Source organism: Rhinopithecus roxellana, chromosome 7 (genome assembly GCF_007565055.1).
Source record: "Rhinopithecus roxellana isolate Shanxi Qingling chromosome 7, ASM756505v1, whole genome shotgun sequence".
Classification (NCBI taxonomy): Eukaryota; Metazoa; Chordata; class Mammalia; order Primates; family Cercopithecidae; genus Rhinopithecus; species Rhinopithecus roxellana.
The window spans coordinates 57478318-57504064 of NC_044555.1; the positions used below are offsets into that span (position 1 = coordinate 57478318).

Sequence of the window (25747 nt, forward strand, 5' to 3'; positions counted from 1 at the left end):
TCCCTGCAACCGGGGATTTCCTGAGCACGTCCTCGCCTTTCCTCTATGCCCCGGATGGACAGCTTTTGTTCTGGGAGCACAAGCCTGCAGAGGGCTCCTTGCTGTGGGCTAAGTGCTCCTGGCCAGGGCCCAGGGTCTCTGAAGAAAAGAAACCTCTGAGCTCTGGTTCAGAGGCCAAGGGGGCTCCCACCTCGTGCTTAGTTCCCAGTGGCCGGGGCTGGGATATGTGATGTGGCTGATTTTTCCCTGTTGCTTTTCTTTTACGGTCTTTTTCATACACTTCACTATTTGTTAAGGATCTCACAATTGTCAACAGAGCAACAGCCCAACCAGCCTTGGATTTCAATCCCGGCTGTACCACGTGGAGCATGACCCGTTGGAAAAGGACAAACTCCAGGTGCGATCCCCTGCGGTAACCTGAGGGAAAGCCAGATGCACCCAAAAGGTCTTGGCTTCTTGCGCTTCCCTGACCTCCCTTTGTCTCCACACCATCCTCCCCGAGTCACCTTTCACCTCTTCCCCACTTTCCGATCCTTGCCATCCTGGGTCACCAGGGATGCTCCTTTACTGAACGACCGTGGCCGGGCCACTTGGTGCTAGCTGCCCTGCAGAGGTCCGGGGGATCCCAGCGAGATGAATAACTGAATCAATGGACGTAATAATGCCCAGGGGTCTAGCCCATTAAGAGGTGTTCTGTCAACGCGGGTCCCTCCCCTGTCCCCTTCAGGAACCGCGGTGCGCTGACCACTTCGACTCCAGCCTTCGGAGCAGCCCAGACAGAAAGCGGAAGTGCCTCGGAGCGCGTGGGGAGCGAGGCCAGACGCCCCTGCGGGGCTGGCGCGGGGCGGGCCGCCATCCCGCCGCGCCGCGCATGCTCCATGCCCCCCACCCCCCCGCGCCCCGTTCCCACGCTGCCACCGCCCCGGCCCCGCCCGCTCCCTGCACCGGACGGAGACTCCCCTTCAGGACGCTCCTCGTGAGCGGTACCCAGAGGCGAGGTCGAGACACGCCTGGGAGCCCTCACCCCCGCCCCCGTTTCCTGGGGACGCGGCCTCCGAGGGCTTCTCGGAGGAGGTGGCGGCCTTGGCCTCGGGCCTGCCGGGGGCGGGAAGGGAGGCCGACTCCCTCAGCCGCCCGCCGAGCCCAGGTAGGAGGGCCGAGCTGGGCCGCAGGGGTGCGGGTAAGCGGATAAGGGGTCCGTCTCGGCAGGGTGCAGGTGGCGAGGGGGATGAGGGAGCGGCGGCGGCGGCGGCGACAGGCAGGGACGCCCTGGGAGGCGGGCTAGCACTAAGCAGCCGAACCAGCCCTCGGGGCCGCCCCGTACCAGGGGCGCCAGGGGAGAAGAGCCATCCAGGGCTGGGCGCTGGGAGCCGCGGCCCGTGTTTGTCAATTTCTCTCCTGATTGGTTTCCAGCCACCGGTTCCGAGGCTGGCTAAAGAGCATCCCGTCGCTGATCCGCCTGGTGAGTTTGGATTTTGCACCTCTGGGTGTGAGAGTGCTGGGCATACTGGTATTGTGAGGTTGTGGCACTGCTGCCCAGGCACCGGCCCTGAGGGTCTCCAGATGGGGGCACGATGCCCAAAATTGTGCTCCAGAGGGTATCAGGTGGGGGCTGGTGCCTCGCGGTGGCGCAGGGTGTTGACCAGGTGACTGGCGTACCATGGAAAAGCATAAGCTTAGCCAAGCCAAGGAGGAAGCGAAGGGCCTATGGAAGGTGGTGGGCAAGGGTGAGAGAAGGAGCCAGTCGAGCTGGGCAGAAAGCAGCGCCCAGCGCTTCCCTGCAGGGCTAGTTGCCACTGATTCAATCCCACAGATACCTCCTGAGCAAGCATTTGAGATCTGCCAGGGACGCGACGGTAGTAAGCCCTGCCCTGTGGTTCTCGTTCTAGTGGCTGAGCGCAGACAATAAGCAGAAAATGTTTTCCATTAGTAATTATAGAGTCTGTTAAAAGGCAGTAAGAGCTGGGGAAGGGAGGTCTGGTTGCCAGTTTAGGTGGTGTGGTTAGAATAAGTCTCATTTCAAAGCGACATTTCTACCAAAACTCGAAGGTGGTGAAAGAGCGAGGCATGTGGTTATGGTTTTGGAAGAGCATTCTAGGCACAGGGAATCCCCTGTGCAAAGGCCCTGAGGCAGGACTGGCCTGGCTCACGGGAGCAAGAGTGTGGCGGAGCGGAGGGAGGTGCAGAGGTGGGAGGAGGGTTGGGCAAGGTCAGGAAGGGCTGTGTGAGTTTACTCTGAGTGACACGGGCAGCCCAGGGATAACTGTGAGCAGAGCAGGACAGGACCCGACCCGCCTCTTAGAAGGATCCCTCAGCAGCCTGGGTGGCCCCCTTTTGGCTAGATTAGCCTCTGCCCCCAGAGGGCAAGGCCTGCCCAGCTGCAAGGAAGCTCCTCAGAGGACTTTTTCAGTCTAGGCTGCATGGAGGGCCCTGGTCGACCCATGCAGGACCCAGGCCAGGCCTTGGCTCCAGCTTTCTCCAGTTTCCTTCTCCAGCCGTTCTGCCAGGTGGGCAGCAGGTAACTAGGGCCTCAGGCCAAGGAAAGCTGGTGGCGCTGAGAAAAGCAAGATCTCCCAGGATGGAAGAAACCCAACCAAAGTGGCCATGCCTGTCCCTTGTTGTGGATGAAAAAGCCCCAATTCCTGCTCCCACTGAGTGGGACTGCTAGATGCTTTTCTGAATGTTGTTTGTCTGTGTGGGTTCTTTTTTCTTTTTCTGGGAATATCTCCCCATCTAGTGGTCGTCTTAAGGCATCCTGCTGGAGCCAGCTCTCCCCTCGGTTGGCCAGGCTTCCTTGCCAGCAGTGGCCCTGCACTCATCCCCTTCCCGGCCCTCCCCGCGTGGAGCACCCTGCATACTCAGTTCCACCCATAGGCTAAGGTCCACAAGCAGGGGTCTCGGGTCCGAGGCCCCTCACAGAGGTGGAGCAGCCATGGAGGGACTGGCAGTGGCACGGGTCACTCAGGTTGATGGGCCTTCCTGGCTTCTTACCTGAGGCGCCGAGGTCTGGTGGATTCTCACCTGCGTGCCCAATGCTGCGCCTCGGGGGAGCCTGGCTTCGGAGCCCAGGATTATCCTTCTGCTTGGCCTCTGCTCTGCTGGTCCCCAAAGGTCACAGGGTCTTTCCGGTCCAGCTGGAAGAAGCTGCTCTCTAGTTCCACCAGGCGCCTTCCAGGTGCTTCTGTCCTCAGATGCACAGAGCAGTGCCCGCCTGGGTGTTACTTAAGTTCTATGGGCACAGGGTTTGTCGTGTCTTTCTTTCCAGGAGTTGAAATTGTAGAGGATTTTCGGGAACTAGTTCTCAAGGACAGGCACTGCTCTGCGTGATGGCTTGGTGTGACCAGCACCTCCGCTGGGTCTTCGGATGCTGCACTTGAGTGCGGGTCTCTGTCTCTGGGCGGACTCCCGCCGATGGGGTGTTCACTCAGGGGGTCACCACTCAACAGTGCTGTGCTCCCTTGGGGCTCAGACCTGCCTCAGTACATCTTGGGGTGGAGGGACTAGAGATAACTCCTCCCCCTTTCAACTTGTCCAAAATGGGTAGTGAACTTTCAGTACTGTTATGGTAGGGAAAAAAATGAGCTTATGTTGCTTTTCAAAACAATAATTTTATACTAGTCTGAAAGCACTGGCAAATTATCAGTAGCACCTCCCCCTGCACTTTTAGTTTTACAGGACTCCCAGTGAAATGAGGTGTTGCCCGCGGACATTAGAATGATTTTACCTTACAGGAGCATTTCTTTTTCCTCCTTTTTGATTGAGGTGAGATTCACACAACATAAAAATTAACTTTTTGAGACAGAGTCTCACCCTGTCGCCCAGGCTGGAGTACAGTGGTGCAATCACGGCTCGCTGCAGCCTCAACCTTCCCAGTTCAAGCCATCACCCCACCTCAGCCTCCCAAGTATCTGGGACTACAGACACATGCCACCACGCCAAGCTAATTTTATGTATTTTTTGTAGAGATGGGGTCTCACTGTGTTGGCCAGGCTGGTCTCCAACTCCTGAGCTCAAGTGATTCACCCACCTCAGCCTCCCAAAGTGCTGGGATTACAGGTGTGAGCCACCACGCCTGGCCAAATTAACCATTTTAAAGAGAACAATTCAGAGGCCATTTAGTACATTCACCATGTTGTGCAGTCACCACCCCTATCTAGCTCCAGAGCATTCTCATTGCCCCATAAGGAAACCTCTAGACCCATTAGCAGTCACTCCCCATCCCCCCAGCCCCTGGCACCCACCAATCTGCCTTCTGACACGATGGATTTACCAGATCTGGACAAACATTTTTATGAGAGTTAAAGGTTCTTTGGATGGCAGGACCCTGGGATAGATGAAAGGCTCAGCTTTTTGTTCTGTATAGCTCTGAACGAGAGAAGGCTGCCAGGCAGGGCCACACAGGGGTTAGACCTGGGGACAGGGAAACAGCAGCTGGGGCTGGAGGGGCCAGCAGAGGCGGGTGGCTAGGTTTCTTGGACTTCCTTTGGATTGATTGAGTTGCATAAGTTTTCAGGCTCCAGGGCATAGGGGCTGTCCCTATTCATCTGGTGCGTGCCTTGGCCCCAGAGTGTGGGGGCTCAATGAGGCAGGGGCCATTTGGGTGTGTGTTTGGTGGACCCGGAGAGAGGGAAATTGTAGAAAAATGGTGGGAGTGGGGACTTAGCAAACTGCCCTCGAAGGGCATAGAGATGAGAGGTTTTAGCCACTATTTCAAAACTAGGTCAAGACGGCTCTTGGGAAATGTGATGTTACATCACAAAATGGAATCATACAATATGTGACCTTTCAAGTCTCCATCTGCCTTCTTTCACTGAGTAGTGTCCTCAGGGTTCATCCACATGGTAGCATGTGTCAGAATTTCCTTTCTTTCTATGGCCAAATACTCTTCCATTATATATATAGACTCATGGTGTTGGTCCATCCATCCATCAATGGACATTCGGGCTGCTTCCACCTTTCGGCTGTAGTGATTAATGCTGCTGTGAACACGGGTGCACAAAGGTTTGTGTGAACCACCTCTTTTCAATTATTTGGGGGTATATACCCAGAAGTGGAATTGCTGGGTCATACGGTAACTACGTTTAACTCACTGACAAGCCACCAGTCTGTTTTCCATAGTTCCTTTTTTTTCTTCTTTTTAATCACCATCTTGCCTTTTTTGTGTCAGCTTTTTTCTCTTTCTCTTTGTGAAAGGTTTTAAAGTAAGTTGCATGTCATTCCCTCCCCGAAATGCTTCAATATTCATTTCTTTAAAAGGGACATTTTCTTCCATGACCCAGTGCCACTATCTATCCAACACAAGAGCAGTAATGATCCCCTACTGTCTTCTGAGGGCCACCCCATAGTCACCCCCTCCCAGTGATCCCTAATGCCTTTGACGACTCTCTCATTTACGCCAGCATCTAATTGACAACCCCTCTTGCACTTGGGTGCTGGGACCCTTAAATCTCTTTTCATCTGGAACAGCCTCTCTCGCCAGTCTCCTTTCTCCCCCCATGACACTGATTTGCAGAGGATACTGGACCGGTTGCTCTGTGGAACAGCCCACTTTCTGGGTCAGGCAGGTTGCTTCCTCGTGGTGTCATCTATTCCCAAGGGCCTCTGGACACTGGACATTGAGTGCCAAGGCTGCGTTTACTCTCTTGCAGCCCTCAAATAATCACAGGATGGCATTTTGATATGTGATACTCCTTTCTCTCTCAGTCTTTAACCTAATGGTTTAGCATCCATTCCACCCTCAGGCATTCAGAACATCAGCTTATGTATCTTGGACCAATGTTGGCTGGCAGGTCATCATGGATGATAAGGGACTTTGGAGCAATTTAAATGCCAAGTGAATACTATAGCGGTCCTTCTCTATGCTCCTGGGACCCTGTCCCCTCTCCCTCTCTCCTGTGGTGTTGTTGGCACAAACTGTTGTAGTTACCCATTGGAACATCAATAAAAGCTTGGAGACCAACAAAATGGAAATTCCAGACAGAGAAGCAGAGAAACCAGGAAGTAGTTGGTGGGGGTGTGTGCTGAGAAAGGAACAATCTTTTACCCCCCTGTCCTAGTCCTCCTGTGTTGCTGTAAAGGAAATACCAGAGGCTGGGTAATTTATAAAGAGAAAAGGTTTCTTTAGCTCAGGATTTTGCTGGCTGGAAAGTTCAAGACCGGGCGCCTGCATCTAGTGAGAGCCTCAAGCTACTTCCACTCAGGGTGGGAGTCGAAGGGGAGCTGGTGGCACATGTGCAGAGATCACGTGGCCAGAGGGGACGCAAGATGAGGGGAGGGGCCAGGCTCTTTTTAACAACCAGCTCTCACAGAGCAAGGACTCACTCACCCTTGAGGGAGGGCATTAACCTGTTCATGAGGGACTCACCCCCATGACCCAAACAACTCCTATGAGGCCCCACCTCCAACATTGGGGATCAAATTGCAACGTGACGTTTGGAGGCTCAGATATCCAACCCACAGCACTGACTGTCATCTGGCATTGAGAACTGATATGGAGAAGTCCTGAGGCCAAGATGAATTTTGTCCACTTTGTCAATTTCATGTTCCCTACTCTTAGCCTGAAACTCAACTTCCTGCTGTCCCCCCACGGTCCCACGTGGTGTCATCCTCTGTGCCTGTTCCCTAATTTTCAGCACCATGAATGCCAAATGCAGGACCATCTGAGGGCCAGGGTATGTGCTGTGCTATTGGCTGGCTACTCTCTTTGCCACTCTTAGCCTCCAGCTCTCCGCCTGAATGTCACCCCTTCAGAGAGCACCCCCACTACTGTAGGTCCCCCTTGATTCTGCACTGCCCTCACCTCTCTTCTCTTCCTTGAAAGCAAGTCTCATGTCACAAGGGGAGGTGGTACGTGTGCATTTGGAGTTTCCTTAAGAATCCCAACCTGGGGGAAGGGGATTGGCAGTGGAGCTTCTAGGAATGGCTGAAAAGTTGGGGTCAGGGGGCACTGGCCACATGGGGAGACAGCTAGGAAAAGCAGCAAAAGAAGAAAGAAGGAATGGGCTCCCTTGAAAGCCTGGTCAGGCAAGTGCCAGTATGGGAAGTGGGCATGGCAGCTCAGTTGCAGAAAGTGTCCTGGGTTTGAATGGTGCCCCCCAAAAAGACATATTGAAGTCTCAAGATCCTGGTACCTGTGACTGTGACCTCATTTGGAAAGGGAGTCTTTGCAGCTGTAATCAAGGTAAGATGAGGTCATACTGTAGGAGCAGGGTGGGCCCTAATCCAGTGACTGGCATTCTCAACAGACCAGGGAAATTTGGACACAGACACACACACAGAGAGGATGGCTGCACGAAGACAGAGGCCGAGAAGGATTGCTGGCAACCACGAGAAGCTAAAAGAGGCGAGGAAGGGGCTTCAGTGGAGCGGGGGCCTCCCAGCACCTGGATCTTGGACTTCTGACCTCCAGAACCAGGAGAGAAAAATGTGTGTTGCTTAAAGGCCCCGATTTGTAGTCCTTGTTATGGCCGCCCCAGGAAGCCATACAGAAGGTCTGATAGTCAGGTGCCCTTGGTGAAGCTGCAGAAGTGAGAACACCACAGGTGGCTGCTGTGCTTCTTATTTCACAAGAAAAACTAAGCAGGGTCTTGAAGCAGGTCACAGATTGGCTGCTCCAGGCTGGCCTGGGCTCACAGGGGGCTCTTTGCATTTCCCTTAGCTCCTCTGTGCCCTGGGGATGGCGGCCATTCTTCTGACCACGAGACCCAAGGTGAGTGGTGGCCCCTCTCCCTGGCCTCTCCCCCTGGCAGCCCCTGTCTGCTGCCTCCTCATGCCCGAGCCTGTCCAACTGGGCTGAGCTTAGGCTGCCCTTAGCATCGTTCTCATTTCCTGAGGCCCACAATCTGGGCTTCCTGCCTCTGTCGGCTGTGCTGCCTGTTTTTCTGTCTTACAACTCGTGCAACCTGAGCCTTTCCACCTGCTGAGCCTTCCAGGGCTCCCCCAACCCCACATTTTGTTTCTGTCAGCTCCTCCAGGGGCCCAGGGGGTTGAATTCCCCTGTGGCCACAAGAATGCCTTCTTTTAGGTGCCAGTATCTTTTGAGGACGTGTCCGTGTACTTCACAAAGACAGAATGGAAGCTTCTGGACCTCAGACAAAAGGTCCTCTACAAGCGGGTGATGCTGGAGAACTATAGCCATTTGGTGTCACTGGGTAAGTGATCCCCCCACGACATACACACACCCAGTCCCACCTACTCTGTCTCTGGGCTCAATTTATTTCCGAGTTTCCTGTTTATTGGTTGCTATGAGCCCAAGAATAAATGCATTTCTCCATCAGGCCAGTAATACCAGTAATCCATTGCAGGCCAGCTGCCATCTCAGTCAGATGCTTTTTAGCTAAGTGGTCTGTAAATGTTTTAGGTAAATGCTTTGGCCTGTAAGTTTCAGTATCAGACTTATCTTGTATATAAAATCATGAATCAACTAAATCTTTTTCTTCTCAAAAGAGAGATGCAAATTCTGCTGGAATATTTATGTGCACTCTTTTAGACTTAATTTGTTTCTATGACGGCTGCGTTTTGCATCCATTCCACTTTATAAAATTTAGCAACATTTTTTCCTTCCATAGACCAGGGAGGTCCCACATAAGGACAAAGTGTAGACTTGGATGTCAAGCCTTGAGAAGTCCCTGGAGGAGCTGGGGCAGCTTGGAGCACGCTGCTCTCCCCTTCCATGCCAGTGCACCCCCACTGCCAGAAGGGGCAGCAATTTTGCCAATTAAAAGGCAAAAGCAGGATTCACAGGCTAGACAGATAGGGGCCGGAGCACTCAGGAATGTTTTCAGGTGGGGCGCAGAACCTCTGAGGGTGCCAGTGACTTGCCCCTGCCTCGCGCAGCTGATGAGAGATGCATGCATGAGACAGAGTGGGACTGGGCCTCTGGTCTTTCCCCCAGTGTGCCCAGCAAGGTTGGCTGCTGCAGCTTAGCTCAGACACTCCACTTCCCAGTGGAAATGGAAACAGTCCATTTCCCCTTGCCGCTGGACGGAAAATCCAGAGGGGCTTCAACATTGAACCCTACTGCCTTTGCGGTTGTGGGGGTCTGACTCCACAGATTTTTGCCTCTATAATCTAGCCCCATAGAGGGAAAGCAGCTTCATCCCCTGGATTCCTTCTGACCCTCACCAGGCAGACCTGGGGTTCCAGGGAGGGGTCTGGGATCCTCAGTGGAGCTGGATTATGAAACAGGGCACTTCAGCTTTCGGGGCACATGGCTGTTGGCCTCCCAATACTCCCTGGGGCTTGCAAGCCCTTCTTCTGTCCCTCAGGGTCCCCACACACATTCCCGAGTTCTCATGAGCTTCTCAGCCTCCCTGCAGGCCGGGTGACAAGCACAGTTGTCCTCATGGCTCAAATCACCAGCTACTGAAGATCTCCGTGCCCACCTGGCCCTGGACGCGCGGGAGCCCTTGCCCTCCCAGAGGGACTCGGCCCTTTCTCTGGGCCTTCCCATAGTGCTCTTTAGAGAGTTCTTTGTTCTCTGTTACCTGAAGATACTGAGAATGCCCTGAGTTCAGGAGCGATCCTGTCCTTAGCCATAGTGGTCCTGACCTGCTTCATATTCCACGCCCAGGATTTTCCTTCTCCAAGCCTCACCTGATCTCTCAATTGGAGCGAGGGGAAGGACCCTGGGTAGCAGACATCCCCAGAACCTGGACCACCGCAGGATTGCACATAGGTGAGTGAGGTGCTCAACCAGCTCCCCGTCAGGGGGAAAAGAAATAGCAGTGGCAAAGGGGGCAGGGGAGGGTACGCTGCCGCTTTGGGTGGGAAATCCTCTTTGGAGGCAGGTGGCAATCTCCAGGTGTCACAGCAGCCCCGCTGTCTCCAGCCCATCCTCCCGCCCCTTCATCTCTCCTGTCTGCCTGTGTGATTACTTCATGTTCTGTGGTCACCTTGCTCCATCCTCCTATGTCCTCACCTCCTGCTCATTCATCTCTCTCATGCCTTGGCAAGGGGGTGACACTGCCTGGTGCACTGTCTTTCCAGGTGACAGAACACAGAGCAAGACTTCGACTTCAACGCAGAAGCATTCTGGACGACAACTCCCCGGGGTAGATTCACAAGGTGGCAAGGAGGGGCAGGAGGCGAGGTCGTCTGTGCTCCAGAGAGGTTCCCAGGGCTTGGGGCCAAGCTCGGCCGCGGGGCCGCAGGGCCCCAAAGGCGCAGAGAAGCGGTACCTGTGCCAGCAGTGCGGGAAGGCCTTCAGCCGCAGCTCCAACCTCATCAAGCACCGTATCATCCACAGTGGCGAGAAACCTTACGCGTGCCGTGAGTGCGGCAAGCTGTTCCGCCGCAGCTTCGCGCTCCTAGAGCACCAGCGCATCCACAGCGGCGAGAAGCCCTACGCCTGCCCCGAGTGCAGCAAGACCTTCACGCGCAGCTCCAACCTCATCAAGCACCAGGTCATCCACAGCGGCGAGCGGCCCTTCGCCTGCGGCGACTGCGGCAAACTGTTCCGCCGCAGCTTCGCGCTCCTGGAGCACGCGCGCGTGCACAGCGGTGAGCGGCCCTACGCGTGCCCCGAGTGCGGCAAGGCCTTCAGCCGCAGCTCCAACCTCATAGAACACCAGCGCACGCACCGCGGCGAGAAGCCCTACGCCTGCCGCCAGTGCGCCAAGGCCTTCAAGGGTGTCTCGCAGCTGATCCACCACCAGCGCAGCCACAGCGGCGAGCGCCCCTTCGCGTGCCGCGAGTGTGGCAAGGCCTTCCGTGGTCGTTCGGGCCTCAGCCAGCACCGGCGCGTGCACAGCGGTGAGAAGCCCTACGAGTGCAGCGACTGCGGCAAGGCCTTCGGCCGGCGCGCCAACCTATTCAAGCACCAGGCAGTGCACGGCGCCAGGCGCCCCGCGAAAGCGGAGACCGCGCGGCGGAGAGCGGGCCCTGGGAGCGGTGGCCCTGGGAGCGCGCTGGCGGCCAGCAGCCCCCCGCGGCCGAGCGCGGCCGCCAGGCCTTCGAGGCCCAGTCGCCGCTGACTCCCCATGGGGCCGGTCTGCGTGGGGGGCCTTCTTGGGGACGTCGAGGCTCAGCCCCCTTCAGATGGGAAGACTGCCCTCCCAGGGCCTCGATTTCGGCCACAGCCCTGACCTCTTTGGTCATCAGAAGACCACAGGCAGAGCCTCACCCTGAAGTTGAGAAACGCAGGAAGGACCCAAAACCGAGGACTGCCGCCTGCCCTGGCTCCTCCATTAACGGCAGTGCGGGCTGGGAATGGAGGCCCTCTACTCCCTCCTGAGTCCTGGGCCTTGCAACTGAGGCATAGAGACGGCACCTGGGCCACTCGTCCCTGAGCCACAGGTACTATTGTGTGTGTACAGACGTGTGTGGAGGGGATGCACGAACCACCCCCCGATTTGCATCAGAATCGCCTGCTGCGGGTAGCGGGGAGGCCGCGTGAGGCCAGTGAGGCCAGCCAGCCGGGGGCACGCTGGCTTTGAGTTATAGAGGAGTGGTCCATTTCCTCCCTGGGGGTCGTTCCCCTCGTCCTAAGAGTTGTTAGTGTTCCCAGGTAGAAGCTACTGAAAGCACTTTAATCCTTTAAGCGCTTATATTGAGGTGGAGGAGGCGCTAAAGTTAGCACAGAGGCAAGAGACTCCCTGAATGTGGGTACAGGATGGGGGGCTGTGCCGGAAAACTCCCGCCTTGTCTGGGTGCCCCCAGCTGCTTCTGGAAGGAGGAGTAGCGCCCAGGCCCCATCATGCCTGAGCACCTGTGGTTCTGGGAATGGCTAGCCCAGGCCCTGCAGAGAGGATAAGACCCTTCAGGTCACTCACAATTGGACATTTGTAGCTAGCCACCCTGCTGCTGACTTTGGTTTCCCCCCTGCCCGCCCACTACCTTCTGCCCCCCAGACCCCACCAGCAAAGGCCACCCTGGCCTCTCTGTCCCCTGTCCCCCTGCCCCGCCCCACCACCAGTGCCTAAAGCTTCACACTTACCTGCTCCTCCCCATCAGGCAGCCTCTCTTGTGGCTGGTGACGATTAGGAGGAAAGCCAGACGGGTTAGGAATTTGCACTTAGGCAACAGAGCAAGCCCAGGAACAAATCTTTCATCGAATGTCTTTTGCGTGGCATTTTGTAGAATATTGGACATTCCGTTGCTTTGAATGTTTTTGTATTCAGGGGTAATGTACTTTGAAAATAGAGATTTTGCCATATCGGAGTATCAGGGAATCACTGCCTAAATAAGAGTTCCCCCAGCCCTCTGAGAAGACCTCAGGCAGGAGAAAGGGGGCCACTCCAGGCCTGCCCCCCAAACCGATGAGTGTGGTGGCAAGCCTGACCCCTCTTCTCCCTACAATGATGCAGTCCACCCCTCTTCCCCTTAGCCCTGCAGAAACAGGGCAGACCCTTCAAATGGCACTTTACTGAAAGCCAAGGGGAATTCTCAAGGAAAAGGCTCGGGGCTGGCAGAGGCAGCTGCTGGCAGGCCTTATCCTAGTCCCCCAGCACTGTCCCCAGAGCTGGGCTCACAAGCTCTGCCCCTTGGTGCTCTCAGCCCAGCGTCCTGGTCAGCGGCCACCTCCTTCCAGCCCTGTCCCCTCCCAGGGGAGAGAGGGTTTGTCATTCACAAGGCCTGAGGGCAGGTGGGTGGTAGGTGTGGTGGAGGTGGAGGAGGTTCAAAGACAGCTGGCTCCTATCAGGAGAGTGTGGGAAGACCGAACATACAGGATTCCCTCGGAGAATACTGCTTGGAGTGCCAGTCACTAGGACAACTCCAGAAATGTTATACACACACACACACACACACACACACACACAGGTTTTATATATATATATATATTTTTTGAAAACTTCTAGAGTTCTTGTAAGTTGCACTTATACCGTAGCGTCCTTCAGCAGGTCCCTGTCCCCTGTCCTGTGATTGTGTTCTTGCCTGCAAGCCTGTCTCATAAGCCCACAAGTGTGTGTCATGCCTGTCCCCGTGTCCTTGATGCCAGGCCCAGTGCTGGTAATCAGTAAGCATGAGTGAAATGGATCTTGCAGTCCTAACACCTCAGACTCAGGCTTGGGACCATCGTCGGCTCCAGCCTTGCCTTGAGGCAATCGGAAGCATCTACGACTTTGGATTTTCCAGAAAAAGAAGTATTAGGAATGGTGTATTTGAGGTCCCTGATGAGGCCATTGGGAAGTCTGGGTTTTTCTGCTGTGCAGTCTTTGCAAGGGCTGGCATGGGTCCAGGAACACAATCCTCATGCAGAGTAGGTGCCCGTGGCAGGAGGCCATGCAATGGCCAGCTTTCACTAAAGAAGAGTCGACTCCTTAGTATCTTGCCATGCTGTTGGTTCTGATGCATAAGCAGACTCTGTTTTTAACAGAAGCTCCTTTTTTTTCCGCCTCAGGACCTGCGCCCAAGACTGACTAGATACAAGCAGGACAAGGTACAGGAGTTTTCAACAGAAAGTGGAGTTGCCAGGAGATATGCTGGGCACTTGCACTGTGACTTTGGAGTGCCCAGAAAAGCTCCAGGGTCCCCAGTGCTTACTTAGATAAATGGCATTTAAAATAGTGAAGCCTTTTATCATTGCTTGGTCTAATTTAGCTCCTCTTAATGACATTCTTACTGAAAGGTGGTCATTGCTATCATTTTCTTTTGGGTGTGGCAGTTAGGTATGCCACGTGAACTGAACGGGTTTCACATGGAATTAAAGTCAGAATGTCCGAAAAGGACATTTGTGTTTTTCCTTCAATGGTGCCTTGAAATTGGGCTCCCTCCCTCTCGCTATGTGGGGAACTGGGAGGGTAACCCATGCTTGCTTTGTGATGGACAGCTAGAATGTAAAAGCTTAAACTATCGGGAAAGTCTGGCCTGTTTTCCAAGGCTTCCTCCAGCCCGCCACCCAAGAACTTTCCTGGATGCCAACCTGGATCCCCTTTGCCTTTGGGCTTTTTGCCCTTTGAAACTGTGAATGCTTCAAGAGCCACATAAATGCTCTGGCAGTGTCTCCATGTAACTAGTAACTTGTCCTGGCTGGATTCGTTGTGAAATGGAATTGTTCTCATTTACTTTGGTTGCAAGTAAGGAAGGTCTGTGAGCATTGGCCTGGAAATGAGCCCTCTAGTGTAGAGGGGCTATTCTGAGGGTTTAAACTACATGGGAAGACATTGGGTTCAAGGTTATAGGAAAGGCTGTAAGCCTGGGATTGTGGGAAATGGCCAGAGCCGGGCCTTGGGTGTTCCTTGGGGGGTCCCTGTGAAGGTGAGACAGAAAGGCCTTGTGGGTGAACTGCCTCGGGTCAGCCCAGGAGTGCAGGCTTCTCTGGTACCACTGGCAGCCACCCGAGGCCACTCAGACACCATGACTCTGAGACCAGAGGGAAGGGAGGCTGGACCTAATCCCCTGTGTTCCCCAGCAAAGTGCCACATCAGTCTCCTGAGAACACAGCTGTGTGTTCTTTCCAGTCGTTTCTGTTTCCAGACTTCAGGCAACATGACAGCTCCCACACTTACCAGTGTAGTTACAAGGGCAGCTCTGGAGACAGAAGTGGAGGTAGAGGGAAAGGAAGGGAGTCCTTGGCTGGGAATTACTTGGGTTGGGACAGGCAGGGAAGAAGGGAAAGTATGAGGTGTGTTCAGGGAAGCTTAGAAGGGCAGAGAGGTTTTGGTAGGACATGTATGAGCTAAAAGGTCAGTTAGAACCAGAGTGTGGTGAGTCTGGGATGCCATATACAAAAGTCTGGGCTCTAACAGGCTCCTGATGAGGAGCAATTTTCCAAAACATGAAAGAATTATTCTAAGAATGACAAAGGGAAGTTAATGTAAATTGTGACTACCACAGGGTTTGAATTTACACACTGACCACCACAGATTTTATAACTGTAGTCGTCCGGATGATTGTGGTGCCCATGAGGTGTTGGGCTGGGGGCATGATGAGGCTGAGGCAGCATGAGAGGGGACAGCTTTGACACAAGGGCCCCAGCCACGTGTCTCAGGGGCTCCCACTTGCCATGGAACTTGCAGCTGGTTCCATCTGATGCCAACCCCAGTGCACCTGTCACTGTCTTCACAAAACGGGGGTCCTCCAGGAGTTCTGGACAGCTGCTCTGCAGATTCTTATACACCTTTAATTGAAGTCCTTGGACTTTTGAGAGGAGCGCAGTGCCCTCCTTTTGTGTTCAGGAAAGCCAAACGAGATCCTTCTCCACTACCGGGGAATATTCATGTGGGAAATGGAGGCCTGCTGCAGACCTGAAGGTCAGTGATTGTTTAATCTTTCTTTGACAGCATTATGAAGGTATAGTGGGTATACAAGAAACTGCACGTCTTTAAAGTGTACAGTTGGAGGGTTTGGGGCATGTGTGTACACCCATGAAACCTCCCCCATAATCGAGACAGTGAATTGATCCACCACTCCCAAAAGTGGCCTTGCGCCCCCAGCAACCCCTCTTTCCTGCTCCTCACTGTCCCCCATCTGAACTGCCACTGCTTGGCTTGCTGTCACTATAGATTAATTTCCATTTTCTAGAATTCCATAGAAATGGACTCATACAGTGTACGTCTGGCCTCTTTCACTCAGCACAATTACTTTTTCGTCAGATGTTTTTGTGCATGTCAATACTTCATATTTTCATTGTTGGTAGGATCCCATTGTATGGGTGGACCACAATACCTGTTGAATGCCTGTTGATGGACATTTGGGTTGTTACCAGGTTTTGGCCATGACAAATAAAGCTACTGTGAACATTTGTGTACCAGTTTCTGTGTAGACGTATGTTTTCATTTCTCTTGGATATACGGCTAGGAGTGGAATTGCTGGGTCATGTGGTAACTCTGTGTTTAACTGTGGGAGGAACCGCCAAGCTTTTCCACAGCAGCTGCACCATTTTATGTTCCCACCAGCAGTGTACAAGCGTTTCAATTTCTCCATATCCTCACCAACTGATAAAGTTTTGATCTGTGACCCCGCCCAAATCTCATGTTGAATTATAATCTCCAATGTTGAAGGTGGGGCCTGGTGGGAGGTTACTGGATCATGGGGGCAGGGTTCTCACCAATAGTTTAGTACCATCCTCTTGGTGTTGTCCTCATGACAGTGATTGAGTTCTCACGAGAGATGGTCCTTTAAAGATGTGTGGCACCTCCCCCTTCTCTCTCTTGCTTCTGGTCTGGCAGCACGATGTGCCTGCTCCTGCTTTGCATTCCACCATGAGTAAAAGCCCCTGAGGCTTCCCCAGAAGCAGATGCTACCATGCTTCCTGTACAGCCTGAAAAACCGTGAGCCAATTAAACCTCTTTTCTTTATAAATTACCCAATCTCAGGTATTTCTTCATAACAATGCAAGGACGGACTAATACACTAACACTTGTTACTGTCTGTCTTTTCATTATAGCCATCCCAGTGGGTGTGGTGTGGTATTTCATTGTGGTTTTGATTTGCATTTCCCTGATAACTAATGATGTTGAGCATCTTTTCATGTGCCCATTGGCCATTCATATGTCTTCTTTGAGGAAGTATTTGTTCAAGTCTTTTGCCCCTTTTTAAAAGAGAATGTTTGTCTTCTTATTAAGTTGTAAGAGCTCTAGACACAAGTCCTTTGTCAGATATGTATTTTGCAATATTTTTCATCCAAACTCTGGCTTGCCTTTCCATTTGCATAACAGTGCATTTTAAAGAGCAGAAGTTGCATTATGTTGATGGAGTTTAAGGTATGGACTTTTAAATTTTATAGTTTGTGCTTTTTGTGTCATAGTTAAGAAATCTTTGCAAAACTCAAGTCACTAAGACTTTATCCAGTGTCTTCTTATAAAAACATAGACGTATTTCCTTATAGAAGTTGTATAATCTTAACTCTTACATTTAGGTCTATGATCCATTTTATGTATGGTGTGAGGCAAATTCACAATTCGCTTTTCTATATATGGATACCCAGTTTTTCTAGCACCATTTGTTGAAAAGATTATCTTTTCTCTAGTTGAGTTACCTCAGCCCCTTTGTGGAAAATCAGTTGGCCACATGTGTGTGAGTCTATTTCTGGACTCTTCATGGTACCTCATCAGTCAGCACTATGGACTGAATGTTTGTGTCCCCTGAAAATTCATATGTGAAAGCCCTGATCCCCAGTGGGATGGTGTATTAATCCATTGTCACGCTGCTAATAAAGACATATCGAGACTGGGTAATTTATAAAGAAAAAGAAGTTTAATTGACTCTCAGGGCCACGTGGTGAGGGAGGCTTCACAATCATGGTGGGAGGCAAGGAGGAGCAAAGTCACATCTTACATGGTGGCAGGGAAGAGAGAACTTGTGCAGGGGAACTGCCCATTATAAAACCATCAGATCTTGTGAGACTTACTATCACGAGAACAGCACAGGAAAGACCCGCCCCCGTGATTCAATTACCTCCCACTGGGACCCTCATATGACACATGGAAATTGTGGGAGCCACAATTCAAGATGAAATTTGGGTGGGAACACAGCCAAACCATATCACATGGCATTAGGAGGTGGGGCCTTTGGGAGCTGATTAGGTTTAGGTGAGGTCATGAGGGTGGGACCCTCATGATGGGATTGGTTCCCAACAACAAGAGGAAGAGACACTAGGGCTTCCTTTCTCCACTGTGTGCGAGGATATAGCAAGAAGGCAGCTGTGTCCAAGCCAAAGAGAACTATTACCAAGAACCAAATCTGCTGGCACCTTGTCCTTCGATTTTTAGCCTCCAGAACTGTGAGAAATAAATGTCTGTTGTTTAAGCCACCCAGTCTGTGGTATTTTGCTATAGCAGCCCAAGCAAATTGAGACAATGTCTATCTTGATGCCAATGCCACACTCTCTTGACTACTGTAGCTTTGTAACACGTCTTGAAATCATGTACTGTGAGTTCTCCAATGCTGTTCTTCATTTTCAAAATTGTTTTGTCTATTTAAAGTTTGTCACACTTTCACATGAGTTTTAGAATACCCTGCCAATTTCTATGGGGGGAAAAAGCCTACTGGGGTTTTGATTGGATTGCATTGAATCTGTAAACCATTTGAGGGAGGATCGATATCTTTAACAATATTGAGCCTTTCAATCTGTGAACATGGTGTATCTCTCCATGTTGGGAGCCTTCTTTAATTTCTCTCAACAATGGGTTGTAGTTTCAATGTCTAGACCTCGGATATGGGTTGCTAGAGAACCTACTAGAGTGGATTAAATAATTAGTAGATCCCTACATATGGTTATTGAGTTTATGGGTATTGTTTCAACCATTCCTAGTAACCCTGCATTCTCATTTAGTCATTCATTTATCTAACAGATATATAGACTGAACAGTTAACTGTGTGCTGCGATATGAGGATGAGGATGACAGAATTAGGTGTATTTGTTTGTTCCTATGATGTTTTTGTTTAGCCCAGCCCGTGTTTGACTGCAGCCTCAGCCATAATATAAGACAGAGCTATTTTTTTGTTTCTTTGTCCGTTTGTTTCTTTGTTTGTTTTGGAGACAGAGTCTCGCTCTATCCCTGAGGCTGGAGTGCAGTCATGCGATCTTGGCTCACTGCAACCTCCACCTCCTGGGTTTGAACGATTCTCATACCTCAGTCTCTTGAGTAGCTGGGATTACAGGTTCATGCCACCACATCCAGCTAAATTTTTGTATTTTTAGTAGAGACGAGGTTTTGCCATGTTGGCCAGGCTGGTCTCGAACTCCTGGCCTCAGGTGATCTGTCTGCCTTAGCCTCCCAGAGTGCTGGGATTAAAGACATGAGCCACCACGCCTGGCCAGAGTTTTGTTTTGTTTTGTTGTGCTGTGTTTTTGTGTTTTTGTGGGGTTTTTTGACAGAGTCTGGCTTTGTCGCCAGGCTGGAGTGCAGTGACGCGATCTTGGCTCACTACAACCTCCACCTCCCAGGTTCAAGCAATTCTCCTGCATCAGCCTCCTGAGTAGCTGGGATTACAGGCACACATCGCCATGCCCAGCTAATTTTTGTATTTTTTTTTTTTAAGTAGAGACAGGGTTTCACCATGTTAGCCAGAATGGTCTCGATCTCCTGACCTCGTGATCCGCCTGCCTCGGCCTCCCAAAGTGCTGGGATTACAGGTGTGAGCCACCGTGCCCAGCCCAGAGTTGTGTTTTATATTACGTGTGTCTGTGTGTCCAAGATTTTTTAGCTGTGTCCAATTTTTTTTTTTTTTTTTTTTTTTGGAAATAGAGTCTTGCTCTGTTGCCTAGACTGGAGTGCAGTGGTTCAGTCATGGCTCACTGCAGTCTTGCCCTCCTGGCCTCAAGCGATCCTCCTGCCTCTACCTTCACCTCCTAAATAGCTGGGACTACAGGCATGTGCCACCACACCTGGCTGATTTTTTTTTTTTTTAGATGAGTCTCACTCTGTCGCCCAGGCTGGAGTCCAGTGGCGCGATCTTGGCTCATTGCAACCTCCACCTCCTGGGTTCAAGCAATTCTCCTGCCTCAGCCTCTCGTGTAGCTGGGACTACAGGTGCCTGCCACGACACCTGGCTAATTTTGTATTTTTAGTAGAGACGGGATTTCACCATGTTGATCAGCTGGTCTCAAACTCCACACCTCATGTGATCTGCCCACCTCAGCCTCCCAAAGTTCTTGGGATTACAGGAATGAGCCACCTTGCCCGGCCACCTGGCTAATTTTTTAATTATTTTTTGTAGAGATGGGGTCTCATTATGTTGCCCAGGCTCCAATAATTTTTAAGTACCATTTTCTGGAAAAGGCTTCTGACAGAACCTCACCAAGAACCAGATCTACTGGCACGTTGACATTAGACTTTTTAGCCTCCAGAGCTGTGAGAGCTCAAATCAAATCAAAATAAGAAAGTAAGAATTAATTTTTTTCATTTTTTTGATGAAAATATTCCTCACCTACTATATAATGTATTTTCCTTCCATATTCTAGCTGGTTACATGAGAACAAGGTAAGAGGAGGTAGAGAATGACAAAGGAGGAAAGAGGAGGGTACAGGTGAGGAGAAGGAGAGCAGCTTGACTGTGGTGACTGAACACTCAGATCACAGGGTCTCCTCTGGTTATGGAAATGGGATGGAGGAAGAAATAAACACAGCATATCAGTTAGGAAAGTGGCCACAAGTAGTAGAAAACCTGACTATGGTGGATTAAATAATTAGAAGCTTTGTTTTCTCACCTAAGGACTCTGGGATAGCTTTCTGGCATCGGTTCAGCAGCAGAGCTTTTGGCAGTACCCAGCATCTTTCTGATTTGCTTGGCTTTGCTGCGTGATCACAAAATGGCTGCTGAAGCTCCAGCCATCACATATGCATTAGACAGAAGGAGGAAGAGGCAGAGACAGACACTCTGTCCCCTTTTATCAAGGAAGCAACAATTTTCCCAGAAACTAGCCTGGCAGACTTCCACTTAGATCTCAGGAGCCAGAACTAGATCATGTGGCCACCCCTAACCTCAATAGAGGCTGAGAAAGTTGGGGATGGGATGGATTTATCACCTGGGGCTGAGCCCACTGATGCCTTGAACAAAGTTGGGGTCTTATCCCCAGAGAAAAAGGTTAGGATGCAGATTGGGTGGTGTTATAAGTGAAATTATATCCCCCAAAAAAGTAGGTTGAAGTCCTAACCCCCAGTACCTCAGAATGTGACCATATTTGGAAATAGGGTCATTGTTGATGTAAATATTTAAAATAAGGTCATACCAGAGTAGGGTGCACCCCTAATCCAATATGACTGCCGTCCTTACAAAGAGAGGAGAATGCCATGCAAAGGAACAGATACACAGGGAGAAGACCATGTGAAGACAGAGACAGGGATAGGAGTGATGAGGCCAGGAGCCAAGGAACACCCGGGGCCACCAGAAGCTGGAAGAGGCAGAAGGACCCTCCCCTAGAGCCTCTGGAGGGAGCTCAGCCCTGCCCACACCTAGGTATCAACCTGAGGGCCCTCGGCTCTTTATACCTGAACCCTGGAAGGCTGGGGGCGAGGGGGAGGAGGCCAGCCTTGCTCAAGCCCCTCCCACTGGTCGGCATCCTGATTACCATTTACAGATGTGGAAACTGAGGCTTAAAGATGGGAGGGAATTGTCTGGAGATCACCACTAGCAAGCGGCGACAGATTCGTGCCCAAGTTCCGGGACTCCAGCATTACTGCTCACTCCAGTTAACCAGGGAGAGCAGCTGTGTGAACTCTGCCCCCAAACTAGAGGGAATCCAGTCGCCTTTACCATTTTCCTAACTTGACCCATTTGGAGAGATGATGCCCATAAGTTGGCCATAACCAAAGATAAAAATCATTTGATTTTCTGGAAAAGGTTGTACAAAAGGAAAGAAGCCAAAGGTTAAATCCTGCCTTGGAATTGGGAAAGTGTTTGGTCATCCCCCTCCCCGCCCCTGTACCATCTAGGTTCTCAGCTGGTGAGACTCTCAGGAGCTCTGGGGTTGCGGGCCTTGGAGCCCTGCCACCTGTACTTTCTTCCATCCCTTGCCCACCATTGGTCACTCCGGATGCCATGCACCTTCGTTTCCTTTGTGTAAGACCGAGGGGGCCAGGTGTGGTGGCTCACGTCTGTAATCCCAGCACTTTGGGAGACTGAGGCGGGCAAATTGCCTGAGGTCAGGAGTTCAAGACCAGCCTGGCCAACACGACAAAACCCCGTCTGTACTAAAAATGCAAAAATTAGCCGGGCATGGTGGTGCATGCCTGTAGTCCCAGCTACTTGGGAAGCTGAGGCAGGAGAATCGCTTGAACCCAGGAGACGGAGGTTTCAGTGAGCCAAGATCACGCTACTGCACTCCAGCCTGGGCAGCAGAGTGAGACTCCATCTCAAAAAAAAAAAAAAGATGGAGGGGACCCACAGCTCCCCATTGTGATGAAGATGAAAAGAGCCTCCGTCCATCCTCTCATTCAGCGAATCCACACTGGGGTACTGCTCCATGCCAGCCCCTGGGCTGGTGCTGGGGAGCAGTGAGCAAGACCAAGTCCTGCCCTCAGAGCTGGCCTTTTTCCCAATGAAGGGACACACACCAAGAGGAAGGAGAGAAAGTGTGACTGGAGGGCTGCCTTCTGTGTGGGTAGAAGCGAGACAGTGGTCAGACAGGGTCTCTCTTGGGGCAGGGGACACTCGAGCAGAGACCCAGTTGAGGTGGCTGTTAGAACAACACAGTCCAGGTGGAGACACAGCCAATGCAAGGGCCCTGAGGCAGTGGGTTCGTTTCCTGTGTTGGTTTCCTGCCGTAACAAAGTGCCACAAACTGGGCCAGACGGGGTGACTCACGCCTGTAATCCCAGAACTTTGGGAGGCCAAGGCTGGAGGATCACTTGAGGTCAGGAGTTTCAGACCAGCCTGGCCAACGTGGCAAAAACCCCTCTCTACTAAAAATACAAAAATTAGCCGGGCATGGTGGTGGGTGCCTGTAAGTCCCAGCTACTCAGGAGGCTGAGGAAGGACAATCCCTTGAACCCAAGAGGCAGAGGTTGCAGTGAGCCGAGATCGCGCCATTGCACTCCAGCCTGGGCAGCAGAGCAAGACTCCGTCCAAGGAAGGAAGGAAGGAAGGAAGGAAGGAAGGAAGGAAGGAAGGAAGGAAGGAAGGAAGGAAGGAAGGAAGGAAGGAAGGAAGGAAGGAAGGAAGGAAGGAAGGAAGGAAGGAAGGAAGGAAGGAAGGAAGGAAAGAAAAGAAAGGAGAGAGGGAGAGAGAGAGGAAGGAAGTTGGGGAGGGAGGGAGGAGGGAGGGAAGGGAGGGAGGGAGGGAGGGAGGGAAGGAGGGAGGGAGGGAAGAGAGAGACAGGAACCACAAACCAGGTGGCTTAAAACACCAGAAATTTACTCTCTTATTGTTGTAGAGCTAGAGGACCCCTCCCTTGCCTTTTCCAGCTGCTGGTGGCCCCAGACTTCCCTGGGTTTTGGCTGCATCGCCACAACCCCGGGCTCAGTCTTCAAGTGGCCTCGTCCTCCCACTGTGTGCCTCCACTCTGCGTCTCTCCTAAGGACGCTTGTCAATGGATTTAGGGCACACCCGGGTAATCCAGGATGACCCTGTCTCAAGATCTTTAATGTAATTACATCTGCAAGACCCTTTCTCCAAATAAGGTCCCACTAACAGGGGGCAGAGATTAGGACACGAACACATCTTTTGGGGGCTGCCTTCAACCCAGCACAGGCAGGAACAGGCTTGGTGTATTTGAGGCCTGTGTGGCTGGAGCCCAGTGGGCCTCCCAGGAGCAGTGGGGAGGGATGAGGGTGGCAGGGCCAGGGACAGTCATATAGGGCTCAGAGGGCATGACAAGAGGTGCAAGGGCTCAGACACAACAGGAGCTGTCACCGTAGCTGACATGCACTGTACCTGTGCTATGTACTGGGCCCCGGGCATGACCCACCCTCCCAGGATCACTGTATTGTTTCCATTTTACAGATGAGGAAACTGAGGCCAGGTTGTGAGGTCATTTCTGCCAGTCACAGAGTTGGGCGTTGGGGGGTGAGGCCTGGCACCCAGGCTGTCACCACTAGCTGAGGTCCCCTCCCGACGGCTTGGGTCCCTTTCAGCCCTGGACCTTGAGGGAGGGGACCACAAATGCTGAGTCCTCCTCTCTGCCCCCGGGGACCTGGGAAACGCCAAGGGTTCTTTTGCAGAGCTTCCGGTTCCCGGCAGGAGAGGGAATGCTGCACGTGCCGGATTTCCAGGTTGGAAGGAGACTTTGTAAACCTTTTCAATACAGCTCCCGCTAGGCTTAGGGCCCAGGGAGGTGTGTCTGCAGGGCCCCGACACATCTCTTTGAAATGCAAACATAAAGCTAGCACCCCTAGCTCCCTGCCTTCCTGGGAACTTAGCCTAGGTCCCGGCTCCAAGCCCTAACTGCCAAGAGAAAGCTTTCATTTTCCTTTGGATACAGGCAACTCACTAGCGCAGAATGGCCACACTGCTGACCAGGTGCACTCACGATGGATGGGAACATGCAGCAGGGCATCTTGAGATGGCATCTGCCTGACTAGATCAAAGGGTAGCTGACATGCACTGCGCAAAGGATGAGGTTTCCTTCCCGGCCTGTGATGCCCATTGCAGCTGAGCTCACCTTTGCCTTCTTTCCCCCATTGTGGAGAGGGCTCCCCGGGCTGCCAGGACCTCCAGTCTTCCCAGTACATGCAGGGATGGAGCGCCCAGGATCCAGAGGTGGGAGGGGCTGAGCGGAGGCCATGGATCCCGGGCCTGGGGTGAGGATTGGCATCCAGCTACCCGGGATGAGCTGGGCCTGTGGAGGTACCTGGGTAACTGACAACCCAGGAGGCTGGGGCTTCCGCTGGGACTGTGGCGACTGTCACACCTCACACCACTTAAGGGGTTGCCGCTGCTTCTACAAATCCAGCTAGAAACAAGAAGATGGAAATTGGGAGGATGCTGGCCAGCAAACAAGTGAGGAGCAGGGGCAGAGGACAGACAGGTCAGCCCTTGACTGATGAAGGCCTCCCAGAGGAGGCAAAAGCCCATCTCCACCTCAGGAGGGCTAGCTGAGCTCCACTCCAGACCAGATTGTCAGGGAACTGGGCTTTGCCTGGCAAACACTCCCAAACTCCCAGGACAACAGGAGCATCTCAGAAGCTTCCAAACAGAAAGAACCAGCTATAGCAGAAACGGATCCGAGTGGACCAGCTTCCCTGTGCAACTCTGGTAGCCCGCAGATCCTCATCCCAAACACCACTCACCCAGCAGGGAAGGAAAGTAAGAATCCTTGTGACCAAGCAGGTTAGCTTCAAAATGCATTTTGAAACTTCTTTCCTTTCTTGCTTTCAGCCTTAACATACTTTGAAACTCCTTGTTTCCCTCCCTTTCCACCAGACACTCCCTTGCACTGCTCACTTACCTAATTTTGTGCTTACTTAGTAGTGCCAGGGGGCTAATCTTGAGAAAAACCGAGTATGGAAATCCAGCTGTGAAATTCCAGGTGGTCAGTCTACAACCTGGCCATTGTAGAGATGATGCTAGCCCGTGCTCCCGGTGGACCATGACTCAAGATAGCCAAGGAAGCAAGGCACACAGACCTTGTGCCCAGTGCCCCACCTGCATGTCTCCCATTCCAGGCTCCCTTTTACCCCTCTCGCCTGCATAAAGCTTGAGATGGTTCCTTTGAGGCTTGAGCCTGGCCAGCCTGGCCATTCTCCCACCTGCTAGCACTCGAGTAAAAGCTGCTTTCGGCCAGGAGTGGTGGCTCACGCCTGTAATCGCAGGACTTTGGGAGGCCAAGGTGGGTGGATCACTTGAGGTCAGGAGTTTGAGGCCAGCCTATCCAACATGGCAAAACCCTGTCTCTACAAAAAATACAAAAATTAGCCAGGCATGGTAGCGCGTGCCTATAATCCCAGCTACTCAGGAGGCTGAGGGAGGAGAATTGCCTGAACCCAGGAGGCGGAGGTTGCAGTGAGCCAAGATTGTGCTACTGCACTCCAGCCTGGGTGACAGAACAAGATTCTGGAAAAAAAAAAAAGCTGCTTTCACCGCACCTTGCTTCTTGTATTCTGGTCTCCAAACAGCAAGTGGCCAGACTTGAGTCGGTTACATTCTGCAAACATCTGCTCACTGCAAGGCTGCAAGACTAAACAACCCCTGCAACAGAACAGAGGCCTCAGAGAGGAGGTGGTGGGCAGCCACCCTTGCAAAGTGTGCAGTTGAAACGAGTGATGACAGAGGGGCTGACTGGGCTGTCTGTAAGGATCAAGTACAGATTCGTGGGTGTTACGCACAAAGAAAATTCCAGAGAACAAAGAGCAGACCATGCAATAGTGACTGGGAAGGTTTATGCATCAACCTGGCCAGTCTACAGTACCCAGTTTTGGTCAAACACC

General features: G+C 52.2%; 1 protein-coding gene across 4 annotated transcripts; it reads left to right on the plus strand.

Annotated features, from left to right (window-relative positions):
• Positions 1–956: 956 nt before the first annotated feature.
• Positions 957–15691, plus strand: ZFP92 (ZFP92 zinc finger protein). 4 transcript variants are annotated; one of them, XM_010361763.2, is made up of 7 exons: positions 957–1147; positions 1414–1462; positions 7245–7425; positions 7658–7708; positions 8024–8150; positions 9572–9676; positions 9988–15691. In XM_010361763.2, exons 4-7 carry the CDS (start codon positions 7676–7678, stop codon positions 10971–10973), a joined length of 1251 nt encoding a protein of 416 aa, XP_010360065.1. In that variant the 5' UTR covers positions 957–1147; positions 1414–1462; positions 7245–7425; positions 7658–7675; the 3' UTR covers positions 10974–15691. The 4 variants fall into 4 exon arrangements, with proteins under 4 accessions (XP_010360065.1, XP_030790605.1, XP_030790603.1 ...); XM_030934745.1 differs by lacking the exon at positions 7245–7425; XM_030934743.1 differs by lacking the exon at positions 1414–1462 and having other exon boundaries at positions 7245–7708.
• The last annotated feature ends 10056 nt before the right edge of the window (positions 15692–25747 follow it).

What these genes read in the sequence shown, in the direction of transcription:
- ZFP92 (XM_010361763.2), top strand. Translation starts at nt 7,676, where the DNA reads ATGGCGGCCATTCTTCTGACCACGAGACCCAAG. An exon ending in TTCTGACCACGAGACCCAAG is followed by an intron (nt 7,709 to 8,023) that starts GTGAGTGGTGGC and finishes GCCTTCTTTTAG; the next exon opens with GTGCCAGTATCTTTTGAGGA. An exon ending in TAGCCATTTGGTGTCACTGG is followed by an intron (nt 8,151 to 9,571) that starts GTAAGTGATCCC and finishes TTCCACGCCCAG; the next exon opens with GATTTTCCTTCTCCAAGCCT.